At 44.5% G+C, this 16,031-nt stretch overlaps 1 protein-coding gene across 6 annotated transcripts in view; it reads left to right on the top strand.

The window, feature by feature from the left end:
- Positions 1-730: 730 nt before the first annotated feature.
- The window catches only part of LOC112860480 (chondroitin sulfate proteoglycan 4-like), a 75,329-nt gene continuing 60,028 nt past the window's right edge, over positions 731-16,031 (top strand). For 4 of the 6 annotated variants that reach the window (XR_015241215.1, XR_015241213.1, XR_015241212.1 and 1 more), the window contains exon 1: positions 732-1,068. Coding sequence is in view for 3 of the 6 variants with exons in the window: in XM_086678670.1 (XP_086534796.1) it covers positions 990-1,068 (79 nt within the window). In the remaining 3 variants the exon portion in view is untranslated. Of the gene's footprint in view, positions 1,069-16,031 lie in introns of all 6 variants that reach the window. The other 2 variants (XM_086678695.1, XM_086678690.1) reach the window with 2 other exon arrangements.

Genomic DNA, 16,031 nt, shown 5'->3' with positions numbered 1-16,031 from the left:
AACTAAAAAAGGAAAGGAAGGGGATATGAAGTCATCCTTAATTTGATTAGGAACAAAATATCACCAGCATCGATGGCCTCTGTGGCACATTCGTTAGCATTTTGTCAGACTTCTTAGTTGCAGAGAACATAGCCAGGGAAGCGCAGCACCCAGAGAAGTTGATCTAGAAGGCCCCTGCTTTTATTGGTCAAGCCCTGTTCTCGGCAGATTCTGCTCAAGTCCGTTTTACCAGAAACCTCACACCTGGGCGGAGGCTTTTCCTCTCTATGAGCGTGTGCCCCAAATCAGAAGGGGAGAGTTTCTGCCCAGGACTCTTGGGCCTTGATTAATCCCTCTGATAGTGGCTCCAAAAATTTCAATGAAATAACTTGACGGGCCGTCCTTTAACATTCATACAAATGAGGCTCACATTTGATAAGCAATGATTATGTCCTCTTATCGCCTCCCACTCTCAGTCGTTCGGCCCACACGTTTGCTTGAGCCAGCGCAGCAGGTATACATTGAAGACACAGCAGTAAGCGGAACGCGCCCCCTGTCCTTCTGGAGCTCAGGCGGGTCAGGGGAACCGTCTGGCTCACGGCTGGTGTGACAGTCCCACCTCCTTAACTACCAATTCCCCTAGCCTCCCTTTGTCACCACCTCCTGCTTGCACATTTCACCCCGCCGTAGAGGTCGCCCGGCTGGGGGGTGGGGGTGGGGGGGAGCACGCGCCCTCTGCCCGCGACGACTGCATGGGCGCAGGGCCCCCGCACCAGCTCCGTTCGGTTTCGCCAGCGGCCTGGGAGAAGGTCGGGCCGGGCCTGTCGCTGATGGGGCGCAACAGCTGCAGGTCGCAAATGGCGCTCCCCGCCCCGGCCCAGCCCCCGCGCTGGCTGGGGGCGGCGCCCCCCGGCCGGGCTGCGGGCCCCGGCCGCGGGCGGAGAGGGGGCGGCGCAGGTAGCTGGGCGGCCGCCCCGAAGTAAGCGCGGGCGCGGGGCCGCCGCGGCGGGATGGGGCGGCTCGGGGCCCGCCGCCTCTTCCTGCTCGCCGCCTGCCTGGGGCTCTGCGGGGCGCGCGGGGCGCTCGGAGGTACGCGCCTAACTCCCCCTCCCGGTTCCTTCCCCGGCCGGCCGCGCCGAGCCCGTGAGCAGAGGGTGGGCGAGCAGAGGCCAGGGCGCGCGGGGGGCTCTCCCCGGACTCCGGGGGCCCCGGAAACCCCGCGGCGACCCTGACTCTGCCTCTCGGGTTGGGCTTTCCCGAGCCGGGCGGCGGGGAGGAGACGGCTCGGCCCTGCGCGGTGGTGCCCGCGCGGCCGCGCGAAACTTCCAGCTCCCGCCCCGCGCGGCCCGGCCCCGCTGGTTCCGGGGAGCCCCGGGGTGGGGGCTGTTCCCGAGATCCGCGCGGCCCTCGCCGCCGCTGGGGGGTTTCAGAGTTGGACTCCTGGCGGCACTCGGACGAGCGGGACGAACGAATCCTGTCGTCCTCCCTTCTGCTCCTTTGCGGCTCTGCGCCTTCCCCAGGCCGGGTGAGGGGTCCTGGGCTGCACAGGACCGGCCCGGGTTTGGGGCCTTAAACTCGTGAAATTCTTTGGTCGCTGGCCTGGCCTGTTGTTCTGTAAGTCCCTCCACCAGTCCGCCTACATTTTCTGGACCTCATTCACTGGAAATGCTTTGCACTTCCATTGCGCATTCCAGAAGTCAAGGATTACTAATAAAAGCATGATTATTTAGACTTTTTACATAACCGAGCCCTGCACTTGGGCCTTCCCGCCCACCGTGGCTCCCTGAAATTTAATTTAGTTCAATGAAAGACTTCCTTTGTGACTTTTTAAAGATAACACATTCTAAATCTACGGCCTTGGACCTCTTTGTAGGATTCGGATTAAATTCTGAACGCTTATTTACTGCACGTTAGGCATAGAATAGGCAAACAGTGCCATTGCCGCCTACACCGCCTGGTGATTTCACTGGGCGCTTCAGAGTAATGTTGCAGCCGTAATGGCATCTGGAGTATGGACACTTCACTCTCCTCTTACCCTTGTTGCTCTGTTCCAAGCTCCTCCTCTCCACCCTCCTCCCTCCTTCCTGAATCCTGCCAGGACTGAAGGGTGGATTGGCCTGGGCTTGGAGGTCTAGGGCTGCGTAACTGAGGCTTTGATGTGGCTTTGAGAGGGACGGTTCCAGTTGTACAACGGGGAGATCTGGGAGGGCAGTGCATGGTTCTGATTCGGTGGTGATCAGGGATAAGCCAGTAATCCAGTGGTTGGGGTAGGGGGATGGTAAGTCCAAGCTTTGGAGTCAGATGGGCTTCAACTTGGGTGCTATCATATGTTCCCAGAATGTCTTTGCGAAAGTGGCTTTCCTTTCTCTAGGTCTTAATTTTGCATCTGTAGAATTGAGATAATCGCTTCTTCAGGGAGGCTTGAAGAAAATACTCTATAAGACTTATTCACAGCCGAAGAACTACTTAGTCATTCTCATTTCCCTCATTTTCTACGGATTAGCATCTTTCTTTGTCATCCATGCAATTATTTGGGAATGAGGCTAAGAACCTATGGATTAGATATCTATTTAGGGGTACGGAATGTGGATAGGGAATGTTTCTTGAAGAATTCCATGGGGTGCCTGGGTAGCTCAGTCCATTGAGTATCTGACTCTTGATTTGGCTCAGGTCATGGTCTCACTGTTCTGTTCCTGGGATCAAGCCCCGCTTGGGGTGTGGCGCTGACAGCACAGGAGCCTGCTTGGGATGCTCTCCCTCTCTCTGCCACTCCCCCACTCATGCACTCTTTCTCTCAAAATAAATAAACTTTACGTTTATTATTATTTCTTTTTAATTTAAATCCAAGTTAGTTAATATACAGTGTACTAATGATTTCATGAGTAAAATTTAGTGATTCCTCACTTACATATAACCCCCAGTGCTCATCCCAACAAGTGTCCTCCTTAATTCCCCTTCCCCACTTAGCCTTTCCCCCCACCCAACATCCCACCATCAACCCTCCGTTTGTTTTCTGTATTTAAGAGTCTCTTATGGTTTGTCTCCCTCCCTGTTTTAATATTATTTTTGCTTCCCTTCCTTTATGTTCATCCGTTTGTATCTTAAATTACACATGTGAGTGAAATCATATGATGTTTGTCTTTCTCTGTGCGACTTATTTTGCTTAGCATAATACACTTTAGTTCCGTCCACGTTGGTGCAAATGGCGAAATTTCATTCTTTTTGATCGCTGAGTAATATTCCATTATATATATATAGACACATATGTCTCTCTCTCTCTCTCTCTCTCTCTATATATATATATATATATATACACCACATCTTCTTTATCCATTTGTCAGTCGGTGAACATTTGGGCTCATTCCATACTTTGGCTATTGTCACTAGCACTGCTATAAACATTGGGGTGCATGTGTCCCTTAGAATCAGCACTCCTGTATCCTTTGGATATATACCTAGTAGTGCAAATGCTGGGTTGGAGGGTAGTTCCATTTTTTCTTTTTTTTTTTTTTTTTTTTAATTTTTTTTTTCAACGTTTTATTTATTTTTGGGACAGAGAGAGACAGAGCATGAACGGGGGAGGGGCAGAGAGAGAGGGAGACACAGAATTGGAAACAGGCTCCAGGCTCTGAGCCATCAGCCCAGAGCCCGACGCGGGGCTCGAACTCCTGGACCGCGAGATCGTGACCTGGCTGAAGTCGGACGCCTAACCGACTGCGCCACCCAGGCGCCCCGGGTAGTTCCATTTTTAAGTTTTTGAGGAACCTCCATCTGTTCTCCAAAGTGGCTGCACCACTTTGCATTCCCACCAGCAATGCAAAAGAGATCCCCTTTCTCCGCATCCTCACCAACATCTGTTGTTGCCTGAGTTGTTAATTTTAGCCATTCTGACAGGTGTGAGGTGGTATCTCATTGTGGTTTTGGTTTGTATTTCCCTGTATTTCCCTGATGATGAGTGATGTTGAGCATTTTTTCATGTGTCTGTTAGCCATCTGGATGTCTTCTTTGGAAAATTGTCTATTCATGTCTTTTGCCCATTTCTTCACTAGATTCTTTGTTTTCTGGGTGTTGAGTTTGATAAGCTCTTTATAGGGATACTAACCCTTTCTCTGATATGTCATTTGCAAACATCTTCTCCCTTTCCATCAGTTGCATTTTAGTTTTCTGATTGTTTCCTTCCCCACGCAGAAGCTTTTTGTCTTGATGAGGTTCCAATAGCTCACTTTTGTTTTTGCTCCCCTTGCCTCCGGAGACATGTCGAGTAAGAAGTTGCTGCGGCTGAGGTCAAAGAGGTTGTTGCCTGTTTTCTCCTCTAGGATTTTGATGGCTCCCTGTCTTACATTTAGGTCTATCATCCATTTTGAGTTTATTTTTGTGTGTGGTGGAAGAAAGTGGCCCAGGTTCGTTCTGTGTGCCACTGTCCAGTTTTCCAACACCATTTGCTGAAGAGACTATTTTTCATTGGCTATTCCTTCCTGCTTTGTCAAAGATTAGTTGACCATATGTTTGTGGGTCCATTTTTGGGTTCTCTATTCTGTTCCATTGATCTATGTGTCTGTTTTTGTGCCAGTACCATACTGTCTTGATGATTAAAGCTTTGTCACACAGCTTGAAGTCCAGAATTATGATGTCTCCAGCTTTGCTTTTCATTTTCAGGATTGCTTTGGCTATTCAGGGTCTTTTCTGGTTCCATACAAATTTAGGATTGTTTGTTCAAGCTCTGTGAAGAATGCTGGTGTTATTTTGATAGTGATTGCATTGAATATGTAGATTGCTTTGGGTAGTATCGACATTTTAACAATATTTGTTCTTCCAGTCTATGAGCATGAAATGTTTTTCCTGTGTGTGTGTGTGTGTGTGTGTGTGTGTCTTCTTCAATTTCTTTCATAAACTTTCTATAGTTTTCAGTGTATAGATTTTTCACCTCTTTAGTTAGGTTTATTCCTAGGTATTTTATGGGTTTTGGTGCAATTGTAAATGGGATCAATTCCTTGATTTCTCTTTCTGATGCTTCATTATTGGTGTTTGGAAATACAACTGATTTTTGTACATTGATTTTATATTCTGTGACTTTGCTGAATTCATGTATCAGTCCTAGCATTTTTTTTTTTTGGTGTAATCCTTTGGGTTTCCACATAGAGTATCATGTCATCTGCATCTGCGAAGAGTGAAAGTTTGACTTCCTCCTTGCTAATTTGGATGCATTTTATTTCTTTGTGTTGTCTAATTGCTGAGGCTAGGATTTGCAACACTATGTTGAATAACAGTGGTGAGAGTGGACATCCCTGTCATGTTCTTGAACTTAGGGGAAAGCTCTCAGTTCTTTCCCATTAAGGATAATATAAGTGGGGGGTCTTTTCTATATGACCTTTGTGACTTTGAAGTATGATCCTTCTCTCCCTACTTTCTTGGGGGTTTTTATCAAGAAAGGGTGCTGTATTTTGTCAAATGTTGGGGTTTTTTTTCTCCATCTATTGAGGGGATCATGTGGTTCTTATCCTTTTATTATTGTGATGTAGCACATTGATTTGTGGATATTGAACCAGCCCTGAATCCCAGTAATAAATCCCACTTGACCATGGTGAATAATTCTTATAATTATCTTTGGATTCGGTTGGCTAGTATCTTGTTGAGATGCTTGTTTGCATCCATGTTTCTCAGGGAAATTGGTCCGGAGTTCTCCTTTTTAGTGGGGTCTTTGTCTGGTTTTGGAATCAAGGTAATGCTGGCCTCATAAATGATTTTGGGAGTTTTCCTTACATTTCTATTTTTGGAAACAGTTCCAAAAGGATAGGTGTTAACTCTTCCTTAAATGTGTGGTAGAATTCCCCTGGAAAGCCATCCGGCCCTGGACTCCTGTTTGTTGGGAGATTTTTGATTACTGATTCAATTTCTTTACTGGTTATGGGTCTGTTCAAATTTTCTGTTTCTTCCTGTTTCACTTAAGGTAGTTTATATGTTTCTAGGAATCTGTCCATTTCTTCCAGATTGCCCAATTTGTTGGCATATAATTTCTCCTGATATTCTCTTAATATTGTTTGCATTTCAGGAGTATTGGTTGTGATCTCTCCTCTTTCATTCATGATTTTATTTATTTGGGTCCTTCCTTTTTTCTTTTTGATCAATCTGGCTAGAGGTTTATCAATTTTGTTAATTCTTTCGAAGAACCAGCTCCTGGTTTCATTGATGTGTTCTACTGTTTTTGTGGTTTTGATATCATTGATTTCTGCTCTAATCTTTATTATTCCCCTTTTGCTGCTGGTTTTGGGCTTTATTTGCTGTTCTTTTTCCAGCTCTTTTATGTGTAAAGTTAGATTGTCTATTTGAGACCTTTCTTCCTTCTTTAGGAAGGTCTGGATTGCTATATACTTCCCTGTTATGAGCACCTTTGCTGTATCCCAGAGATTTGGGCTGTCATGTTTTTATTTTCATTGGCTTCCATGTACTTTTTAAATTTCTCTTTAATTTCTTGGTTAACTCATTCATTCTTTAGTAGGATGTTCTTTAATCTCCAAGTATTCATGGTCATACCATGGTTTTTCTTGTGGTTGATTTCTAGTTTCATAGCGTTGTGGTCTGAAAATTCGCAAGGTATGATCTCCAACTTTTTGTACTTGTTGAGGGCTGATTTGTGACCCAGTATGTGGTCACTTCTGGAGAATGTCCCATATGCACTTGAGAAGAATGTGTATTCTGCTGCTTTAGGATGAAGTGTTCTGAATACATCTGTTAAGTCTCTGTGGTTCAGTGTGTCATTTGAAGCCATTGTTTCCTTGTTGATTTTCTGCTCAGATGATCTGTCCGTTGCTGTAAGTGGGGTGTTGAAGTCCCCTGCTATTATGGTATTATCATGAATGAATTTCATTGTTTCTGATTAATTGATTTATGTATTTGGGTTCCTCCACATTGGGGGCATAAGTATTTATAATTTTTAGTTCTTTTTGGAGCATAGACCCTTTAATTATGATATAATGCCCTTCATCTCTTGTTACAGTCTTCATTTTAAAATCTAGTTTGTCTGATATAAGTATGTCCACCTGCCAAGTGGCACCTCCCTCCAGAATTTTATCTCAGATGGGGCTGTGTTTCAAAAACCCCACACTTCAGGGGCACCTGGGTGGCTCAGTCAGTTAAGCATCTGAATTTGACTCAGGTCATGATCTCACAGTTCATGAGTTCAAGCCCCACGTTGGGCTCTGTGCTAACAGCTCGAAGCCTGGAGCCTGCTTCAGATTCTGTGTCTCCTTCTTTCTCTGCCCCTCCCCTGCTTGTGCTCTGTCTCTCTCTCTCTCTCTCTCAAAACTAAACATTAAAGAAAAAAAGTTTTAAAAAGAAAAAAAACCCCACACTTCAGAGACCCCCACTGCTTGGACCCTGGCTAACTCTCTGGAGAAGGTCTCACTGAGCAATGGCTGGGTGCCAGCTTGCCCCAGAAAATGTTCGTGCAATTGTGAAGTGGCAAAGATTCAGAGATTATGGCAAATCACAACACACAGCCATTGCCAGGTTTCACCGCACTCTGTCATCTTTGTCCCAATACCAGCAAACGTGGCTGCTCTCCGGGGTCCGCTCAGATCTTTGCCTGTGTGGAGGCCGTATAGCCTCTACCAAATGGACTCCAATGGGGGGAACCACTTCTCCCCGGGTGGCACACGGACCCCTCAGACCCCGCTGTGTGCACTGAGCTTCAGAACTTCAGACTCTGCACTCCACTGTTTATAGAATCCTGGCAGTATTGAAACCCTCTCCTTTCTTCCCGTCAGTGGATTGGGAGAACAGATTTCTTGTTCAGCCCCCTGTGAGTGTTTTCACTCTTTCTCTTTCTCTCCAGCTACTTTCTAAAGAGTGCTTCTCTTGCACAATCCCGATGCACCGCACTCTCCTTCCTTTCTCTTTGTCTCTGTCCCCTCTCCGCAAAAGCAGCTGCTTACCATCCATGGCTTTTCTCTCCCTCGCTCCTGTTCACCTCTCCACACCTGTACCTGTGGAGTTCTGTGGCTCAAGTTATGCAAATTGTTGTGTTAATCCTCAGATCAATCTCCTAGGTGTTCAAAAATGGTTTGGTGCTGATCTAGCTGCATTTCAGGGACATGACAAGCTCAGGGTCTCCATGCCGCTCTGCATCTTAACTCCTCCTCCTCGTAAATACACTTTTAAAAAAAGAGAATTCCATAACGTAGACAGTAGCTCCCCCTTATCCGTGGGAGACACATTCTAAGACCCTCAGTGAATGCCTGAAATCACAGGTAGTACCAAACCCTGTATGTACTATGTCTTTTCCTATAATACATACCTATGGTAAAGTCTAATTTATAAATTAGGCATAGTAGGAGATCACCAAAAACAAGAAAATAGAACAGTTGTGAAAATATACCATATTAAACGTTGTATGAATGTGATCTCACTCTCTTAAGATATCTTACTGTACTGCTCTCACCCTTGTTGTGACGCTGTGATATAATGAAATGCCTATGTGAGGAGATGAAGCCGGGTGAATGATGTCAGCCTTGTGACATAGCTTTAGGCTTCTATTGCTCTTCCAAGGATATGTCAGAAGGAGGATCGTCAGCTTCTGGACCATGGTTGACCATGGATAACTGAAATCGTAGATCGGGGGGGGGGGGGACAACTGTACTGTCAGCATATATACTGTTCTTCATCCATAGCTCTGATTGCAAGACAAATATTGGAGACTGGGGTCTCATCCAAAGCTACTTTGGGGCACTTGGAAGAATATTTTTTGAGTAGCTAGATATGTGATCTGATTTCAGGTTTCTTCCTTACCTCCTTGGATAAATCAGGCTGTTGCTTTGAAGACTCTCCCTGTCAAAGGCTTAGGTGAACTTTTCTCAGTCCCTGGGGGACACTGGGATATGTCCTCAGCTTGGAGAGTGTCCCCACCGCAGGGAGCCACTTTGTCTGATAAACATACTGTCCTGGTAAGGATATCTTTTAGCATACAGGACATCTCTATTTGCAAATCAAATATCAGTCCTACTGTCACCACCTACTTTCTCAAGGTACAATATACACTTAACACTAGACCCAAGTAGGAAATAGTTCAATAATTTCTAATTTTTTTTAATGTTTAGTTCATTTTTGGGAGAAAGAGAGAGACAGAATGTGAGTGGGGGAAGAGCAGAGAGAGAGGGAGACACAGGATCCAAAGCAGGCTCCATACTGTCAGCACAGAGCCTGACACGGGGCTTGAACTCACAGACAGCGAGATCATGACCTGAGCCAAAATCGGCACTTCAACCGACTGAGCCACCCAGGTGCCCCAATAATTTCTCATTTTTGACTACCTTCTTATCAGATCTCGTTAGAATATTATTGCTTTGACCACATACCAGCACTGATGAAGAGCTTGAACAGGAAGAGGAGAAAGTGCCAGCACTTCCAGTTCCTTTGCGTTACTGGCCCTTGCGTTATTTCCACATATTTTTCATCTATGGCTTATTTGCAGGAATTGTCAAAAGCGACTGATCCTTTTAGTGAGGGTTTGCAGATCTGCGTGTGGTATGTCACTGAATGGGAAAGAGGATGAGGCCATTCGGTGTCAACGCATTGTAGGATTCCCGCTGCCCGCCCAGGGAGACTCGAGTACCCAGCAAGTGAGGCATGTGGCTGGTCTCACACAGATGACTGAGACAAGATGCCCATCAATCTGTAAACTAGACACGCATAAAGTCTCAATTCTTACTTTTATAGAACAAGACAACCTGCGAAGTCTTCTGGCTCCACAGTGGATATCTTGGCACCACGCTTTACCATTTCTTTTTTTCTTTCTTTCTCCACGTTGCCATTTCTACCTGAAGCTGGGGTGCCCGAACCCAAATGCTGCCCCCGGCCAGTGTGTCCTGGTGAGCCAAGCAACAGCTGGTGCAGCAGGAGGTGACCCGGAGAGGTGAACCGTGGGGCTAGAACACCCAACCACGCTCATGGTTGCTGTGCTGAATAGGTCCTGGGGTTGCCTGATCAGCTGATTTGCAGGGAGACCAAAGAGTTCAGGTGTTTGATTACAGTCTCTTTCACTTAAAATATCTTAATTAATATTAAAAAAAATGGGTGCGCTTGTGTGGCTCAGTTGGTTAAGCGACTGACTTCAGCTCAGGTCATTTCTCACGGTTTGTGAATTGGAGCCCCATACTGGGCTCACTGCTGCCGTCACAGAGCCCACTTCCAATCCTCTGTCCCCCTCTTCCTCTCGCCCCTCCCCTGCTCGTGCTTTTTCTCTCAAAAATAAATAAACATTATATATGATATATATTATATACTATATAATATATGATATATATTATATACTATATATGATATATATGATATACTATATACTATATGATATATATGATATATTATATAATATATGATATATATGATATACTATATAATATATGATATATAAATTATATACTATATAATATATTATATACTATATATATATATTATAGTATATAGTATAATACATTATAATATAGTATATTATATAGTATATTATATCAATTATATTATATTATATTATATGTATTATATTATATTATAATATATATTATATAATATATATGGGCGCCTGAGTGGCTCAGTTGGTTAAGCATCCAACTCTTGATTTCAGCTGAAGTCACGATCTCATGATTCATGAGTTTGAGCCCCGCATTGGGCTCTGAGCTGGCAGTGCAGAGCCTGCTTGGGATTCTCTCTTTCCCTCTCTCTCTCTGCGCCTCCTGCATGCACATGGTCTCTCTCTCTCAAAAATAAATAAAGTTATATATATATATATGTATATGTATATAGTATATATATATAACTTTTATATATATATAGTATATACTATATACATATAACTTTTATGTATATATAGTATATATATAACTTATATATAGTATATATATATACAGCATATATATATGTATACATGTATGTATATATATACATGTATATATATGCATATATGTATGTATATATATACGTATATATATGCGTATGTATGTATATATATGTATATATATGTATATACGTATATATATATAATATTTTAAAAATAGAGCTGCATAGGGCATACAAAGCACAAACGTCATAACCTCTGCTTCTGGGGCCCTTCCCAATGCTACTGCTTTATTCACCTCTGCATTCCCAGCATTTAGTCTAGTACCTACAAATGACAGGTGCTCAATAAACACAAGCAACTGAATGACAGAATGTACCCAGGGACTGTGGAAGGCAGAATAATGGCTCTCCAAAGAAGTTCACATCTTAATTCCCAGAACGTAGAATATGTTGCTTTACATGGCAAAAGGGACTTTGCAGATGTGATCATATCATAAGAGGGAGAAGCTGATATGTTGGAAGCAGAGGTGATGGCCGGCTGGGGACACAAGCCAAGAAACGTGGCAGTCTCTGGAAGCTGCAAAAGGCAAGGAAACAGATTCTCTCCCGGAGCCTCCAGAAGAAATGCAGCCCTGCAGACACCTCGATTTTAGCTCAGTGAGACCTTTCTTGGACTACTAGCCTCCAGAATTGTCAGACAATAAATCTGTGTCATATTAAGCTACTACATTTGTGGTAGGTAGTCTGTTGCAGCAGCAATAGGAAATGGAGATGAAAGAGCAAACAGAGACATGCATAAGGGCCACGTGTGGTGCATCCAGGATAGGACTTGGGAGCTATGTCACTAAGGAGGGGGTTGTCAGCTCAATCAGCGCCCAGCTAGGGACCAGGACTGCCTCACTACTTCATTTCAGGGGTGCTGTGGAAGTGACGGAGTCTATAGGAATAGCTCCCCCTGGCGTCGTGCAGGACACAGTCTGCGCGACCCTACGCAGCAGGCGTGGAGAATGCCGCCCTGAGAGTAGCCGAGGGCAGGCTAAGTGCTGGTTTTCTCTTTGCAACCTGAGCAGTTGGCATAGTGACTAATGTTTGGGGAATGAATGAAAAGTGAGAACCTGGTGGATCCTGTTCTACAACAGCAAGAATTCCATGACTGTGGATTGCTCTGACCCCACTGGAAACCCAAGATTGGCATCTACACAGTGGCTCTGGGCCTACTCTCCATTCTTTCCCCGCCCCTTACCATGCCAGCAACACATTTAGCATAGAGATGTGGTGCCAGGGGCCCCCTCTCACCCCCCAGCCCACTAAACAACCGCCCATCCTGCAGCCATGGAGAAAAGATCTCTTCCTGGTATACCTTGACTTCCTGTCCCAGCTTATGTGTTAGCGGACCTGAGCTTTGTGGAAGAGAGGTAGAACCCCCCCCCCCCCGCCCCTTGTTGGGGTTTGCATTCAATGAACAAAGGAGGTTGCGCCTCTCAGGCATGTTAGATGTTGGAGCTAAGTTATTTCATACTTGGAAGTTGTCTTCTTTCTTAGCATGCTCCGGATGATTAGGACGGTTAGTTGTCTCTTGAATAAGTATTCAACTTCCGTTTCATAAAGCATGCAACGTCAATGCCACAGTAAGGCAGTGCAGAGATTCCCCAGAGCAGATCTGGGCGTTAAAGTGTGGCTTTCCTGTTCAAGTGCAGTGACCCCCTTCACAGGGTCGGTGTGAGGAAGAGCTGCTTTGTAATGTCAGCCTTCCTCCTACCACCTCGTCTTAGGACTCTGTGTAACTCAAAGGCTCTAGCAGAGAAGTTTGTTTTTGTGGTTTTGTATTTTAATTTTTCAGACAAGCTTCTACACCTATTATCATCTATGGAATACATTTGGAAGAAAGGCAATGCATGAAAAGGTATAATATAAAATTGCCAACAATGTTATACTATGAAAAGGCAGTCCTAATTCCCAGCTAAAGGAAACAGTTCTGAAAGCTCTCTCTCTCTCTCTCTCTCTCTCTCTCTCTCTCTCTCTCTCCCTTTTAAATACTTTTGTAATTAGTTTTTATCCCACTTTTGTTTTGCCCCCACAGTCACCAGGCCGATCTTTCTAAAATACGGAACTAATACGTCTCCTCCCAACCAAGAACCACGTCTTGGGGGCCTGGGTGGCTCAGTCGGTTAGGCATCCGACTTCAGCTCAGGTCATGATCTCGCGGTTGGTGGGTTCCAGCCCTGCGTCGGGCTCTGTGCTGACAGCTCAGAGCCTGGAGCCTGCTTTGGATTCTGTGTCTCCCTCTCTCTCTGCCCCTCCTCCACTCATGCTCTGTCCCTCTCTCTTCCTCTCTCGAAAATAAACATTAAAAAAAAATTAAAATAAATAAATAAATAAGTAAATAAATAAATACCACATCTTCCCCTGCAGTCTTCTTAATATGGTTTCTAAGGCTCCCCTCCCCCCATCAGTGGGTCCCTGCCCACAGGATCCAGTTAGTTGTTCAGTCAGCCATTTGCTCCCCAAATGTTCTGGAGAACTTCTTGTCACATACGTACCAACAAACGAAGCGAAATGAAACAGAAACTTCTCTCTCAGGGTCCCCCTCTCAGTAAGGGGATATCCAGGCAGAAATCTCAAAATTAATCTGGATTAACCGCCTGTCCTCTCCCTTTCCCTGGACAATCTAGCTTTTTAAATGTTTCTTGAACCCACCCACTTCTCCCCTGTCTGCTCCCCACTATCCCTTTGAGCCCATTTTCTGTGCTTCAGCCAAAATCATCTAAATTACAATCATTTCCCTGTTTGGTCCCTTTAGGGCTTTTTTTGGATAGAGTCTGAACTCTTGCCTTGGCTTACAAAGCCATCATTTATTGAGTGGTTACTATGTGCTGGGCACTCTTGTAGGTACAGAGGATTGAGCAGTGACCAAAACTAGCAAGGGTCCTGCCCTCAAAACTTCACATTCTGTTTGGGGTGGTGTGGTTGGAGCTGGATAATAACCCAGGAAACAAATAAAGAAGGTAACTAGACATGATGTAGGGGCCTCAGAAGGATTAGCCACTTTATTTTTGTTGTTGTCGTTAAGTTTATTTATTTATTTGAAGAGAGAGAGCATGAGCAGGGGAAGGGCAGAGACAGCGGATAAGAGAGAATCCCAAGAAGGGTCTGCTCAGCACAGAGCCCAAAGCAGGGCTCGATATCATGAACCATGAGATCATGACCTGAGCCTAAATCAAGAGTCTGACTCTTAACCAACTGAGCCAGTCAGGTGCCTCAAGGAGTAGCCATTTCAAATTGAAAGTTCAGGGATAGCCTTTCAGCTGGACACAGCAGCAGGTGCCCTCTGACCTTTACCCCCTCATATGTCTGTAGTTTTTGCCTGGCTACTCCCCTCTCACTCTGTGCTCAGCCAGGTTGGACCTTTGGTTCCTTGCAGTCACTGGTCTCTTTGTCTCCTATTCCTCCCCCTTGTCTCTCTCCTCTTTCTCTCGCCTGTCCCTCATTAGGTCTTTCTGGAAGCCATCTTCCTGCCTGCTGGAAACACCTTTCATCCATCCCCCTTGACTAGGCTGAGTGTCTCTGTTGCGGTCTACATTTCCCAAGTAATAATCAAGCCGATGTAATTGCTTGACTGGCAGTTACGTCATTCACCTTCAAACACCCAGGACCAATCGAGCATTTGGTATATTTGTGGGCAGCATAAGTTCATGCAGGGTGGGCACTTAAATCTGCCAGGGAGAGACACTTTATGGGAAGATTGCTCCTTTCTTCATAAGAACAAGTTGCTGATGTACCAACTTTCTACTCTCACCTGGGTTCGATATATTCTTCTTTTTGAGCAGCTTTCTCTTCTGATAGTCTGCAAGCCCTTTGGTCTTAGTAATTTCCTACCTCCGACTCCTGATAGTACTGGCACATAGGAGGTACCCAATAAATAATAAATCAGAAATCCCTAAACAACACCAAAGCCAAACAAGAAAAACAGAAAGCTATAGTTTGGAAAAAGAAATGGGAACCATTCCTAAGGTAGAGAAAAATGAATCAAATAATCATCTTCTTGGGAGAAGTTATAGAGAAATATCAATGTTTATTTTTCCTGAAAAGTCTTTTACCCACCTGACTGCCAATCTTTGGCTTCCATTCAACCATTTCACCTTTTATATAAGCACATAAAACCAGGAAGTTGCTCTGATTTTTGCTCACTTTGATTTGCTCTACACATGTAATGCTGAAGTCACACCTTTTCCTTCACTGCAGGTGGAGATCACCTTTCTCTTTCTAGAATTTCTTGTGCTTTGATTTGCTTTTTACTGTTATTTTGAGGCACTTACTAAGAGCCACAAAAGTGGGGGCCCATTTGGAGATATGTGAGGACACAACTGGTTCCAGGCTGTCAAACCAGAAGTCTTAAACCCGATTCCTCGTTTTTTCCCTTGAGGTCATGGAAATTTCTAGCCACCAGCTGAGCCTGGAATTGATTTAGTGCCAGGGAGGTGAGCCGTGGGAAAATAGAACATTACTTAGTCATTCTCAGCAGTAGATTTTATGATTTAGAAAACATTTCCTGGCTTTGAAAACTTAACAATACAGCCTCTAAGTCAGTCAAAAGTCAGAGTAAGGGGATTCGTAATGAGAAATTCCAGGACTATACACACCAAGTGGGATAGCTAGTGGGTTTGTAATAAATCGTTTCATCTCTACAAACTTATTGCTACAATCTGGTTTTACGGAATTATTATTTCATTACTAATGGCTGTTTTTAACTAGAGAGAAGAGTGCTTATACGTATCTGAAAAAGTGTGTAGAGATCAGATTCATCTCTGTAAGAGCTTTGCATCTTAGTGAAAACACTGGATTGGTGGTGGGGAATGCTTGGTTTTTGTCTTCGCTCTGTTTTGAAGTAACTGTTGACTACGTAAGTCCCTAAGCTTCTCTAGGCCTGAGTTTACTCAACTATAAAATGAGGGTCTCCTGGGTTAGTGTCTTTTGGTTCAATAAATTCTTGTTTGCTACTTACTTTAGATTGGGTTCCCTAAAAAGAGCAGCATGGGCAGAGATTCTTGTGCAAGTAAATTACTGAGTGAGGTGACCAGGAAAGAACTGTAAGAAAGGAGGGAAGCAGGATAGGGCAGGAGAAGAAGCTAAGCAAAGATCTGGTTTTAATTGATCTAATATCGGCCTGATCCCAGAGAGGGCTCTGGGATATGAATAGCAACTCAGAGCTCTACGTATTTGATACGTCT

The sequence above is a fragment of the Puma concolor genome, chromosome A1, assembly GCF_028749965.1.
Source record: "Puma concolor isolate L17-30 chromosome A1, mPumCon1.1.hap2, whole genome shotgun sequence".
In the NCBI taxonomy this organism is placed as follows: domain Eukaryota; kingdom Metazoa; phylum Chordata; class Mammalia; order Carnivora; family Felidae; genus Puma; species Puma concolor.
This window is presented reverse-complemented; position numbering and strand designations above follow the sequence as displayed.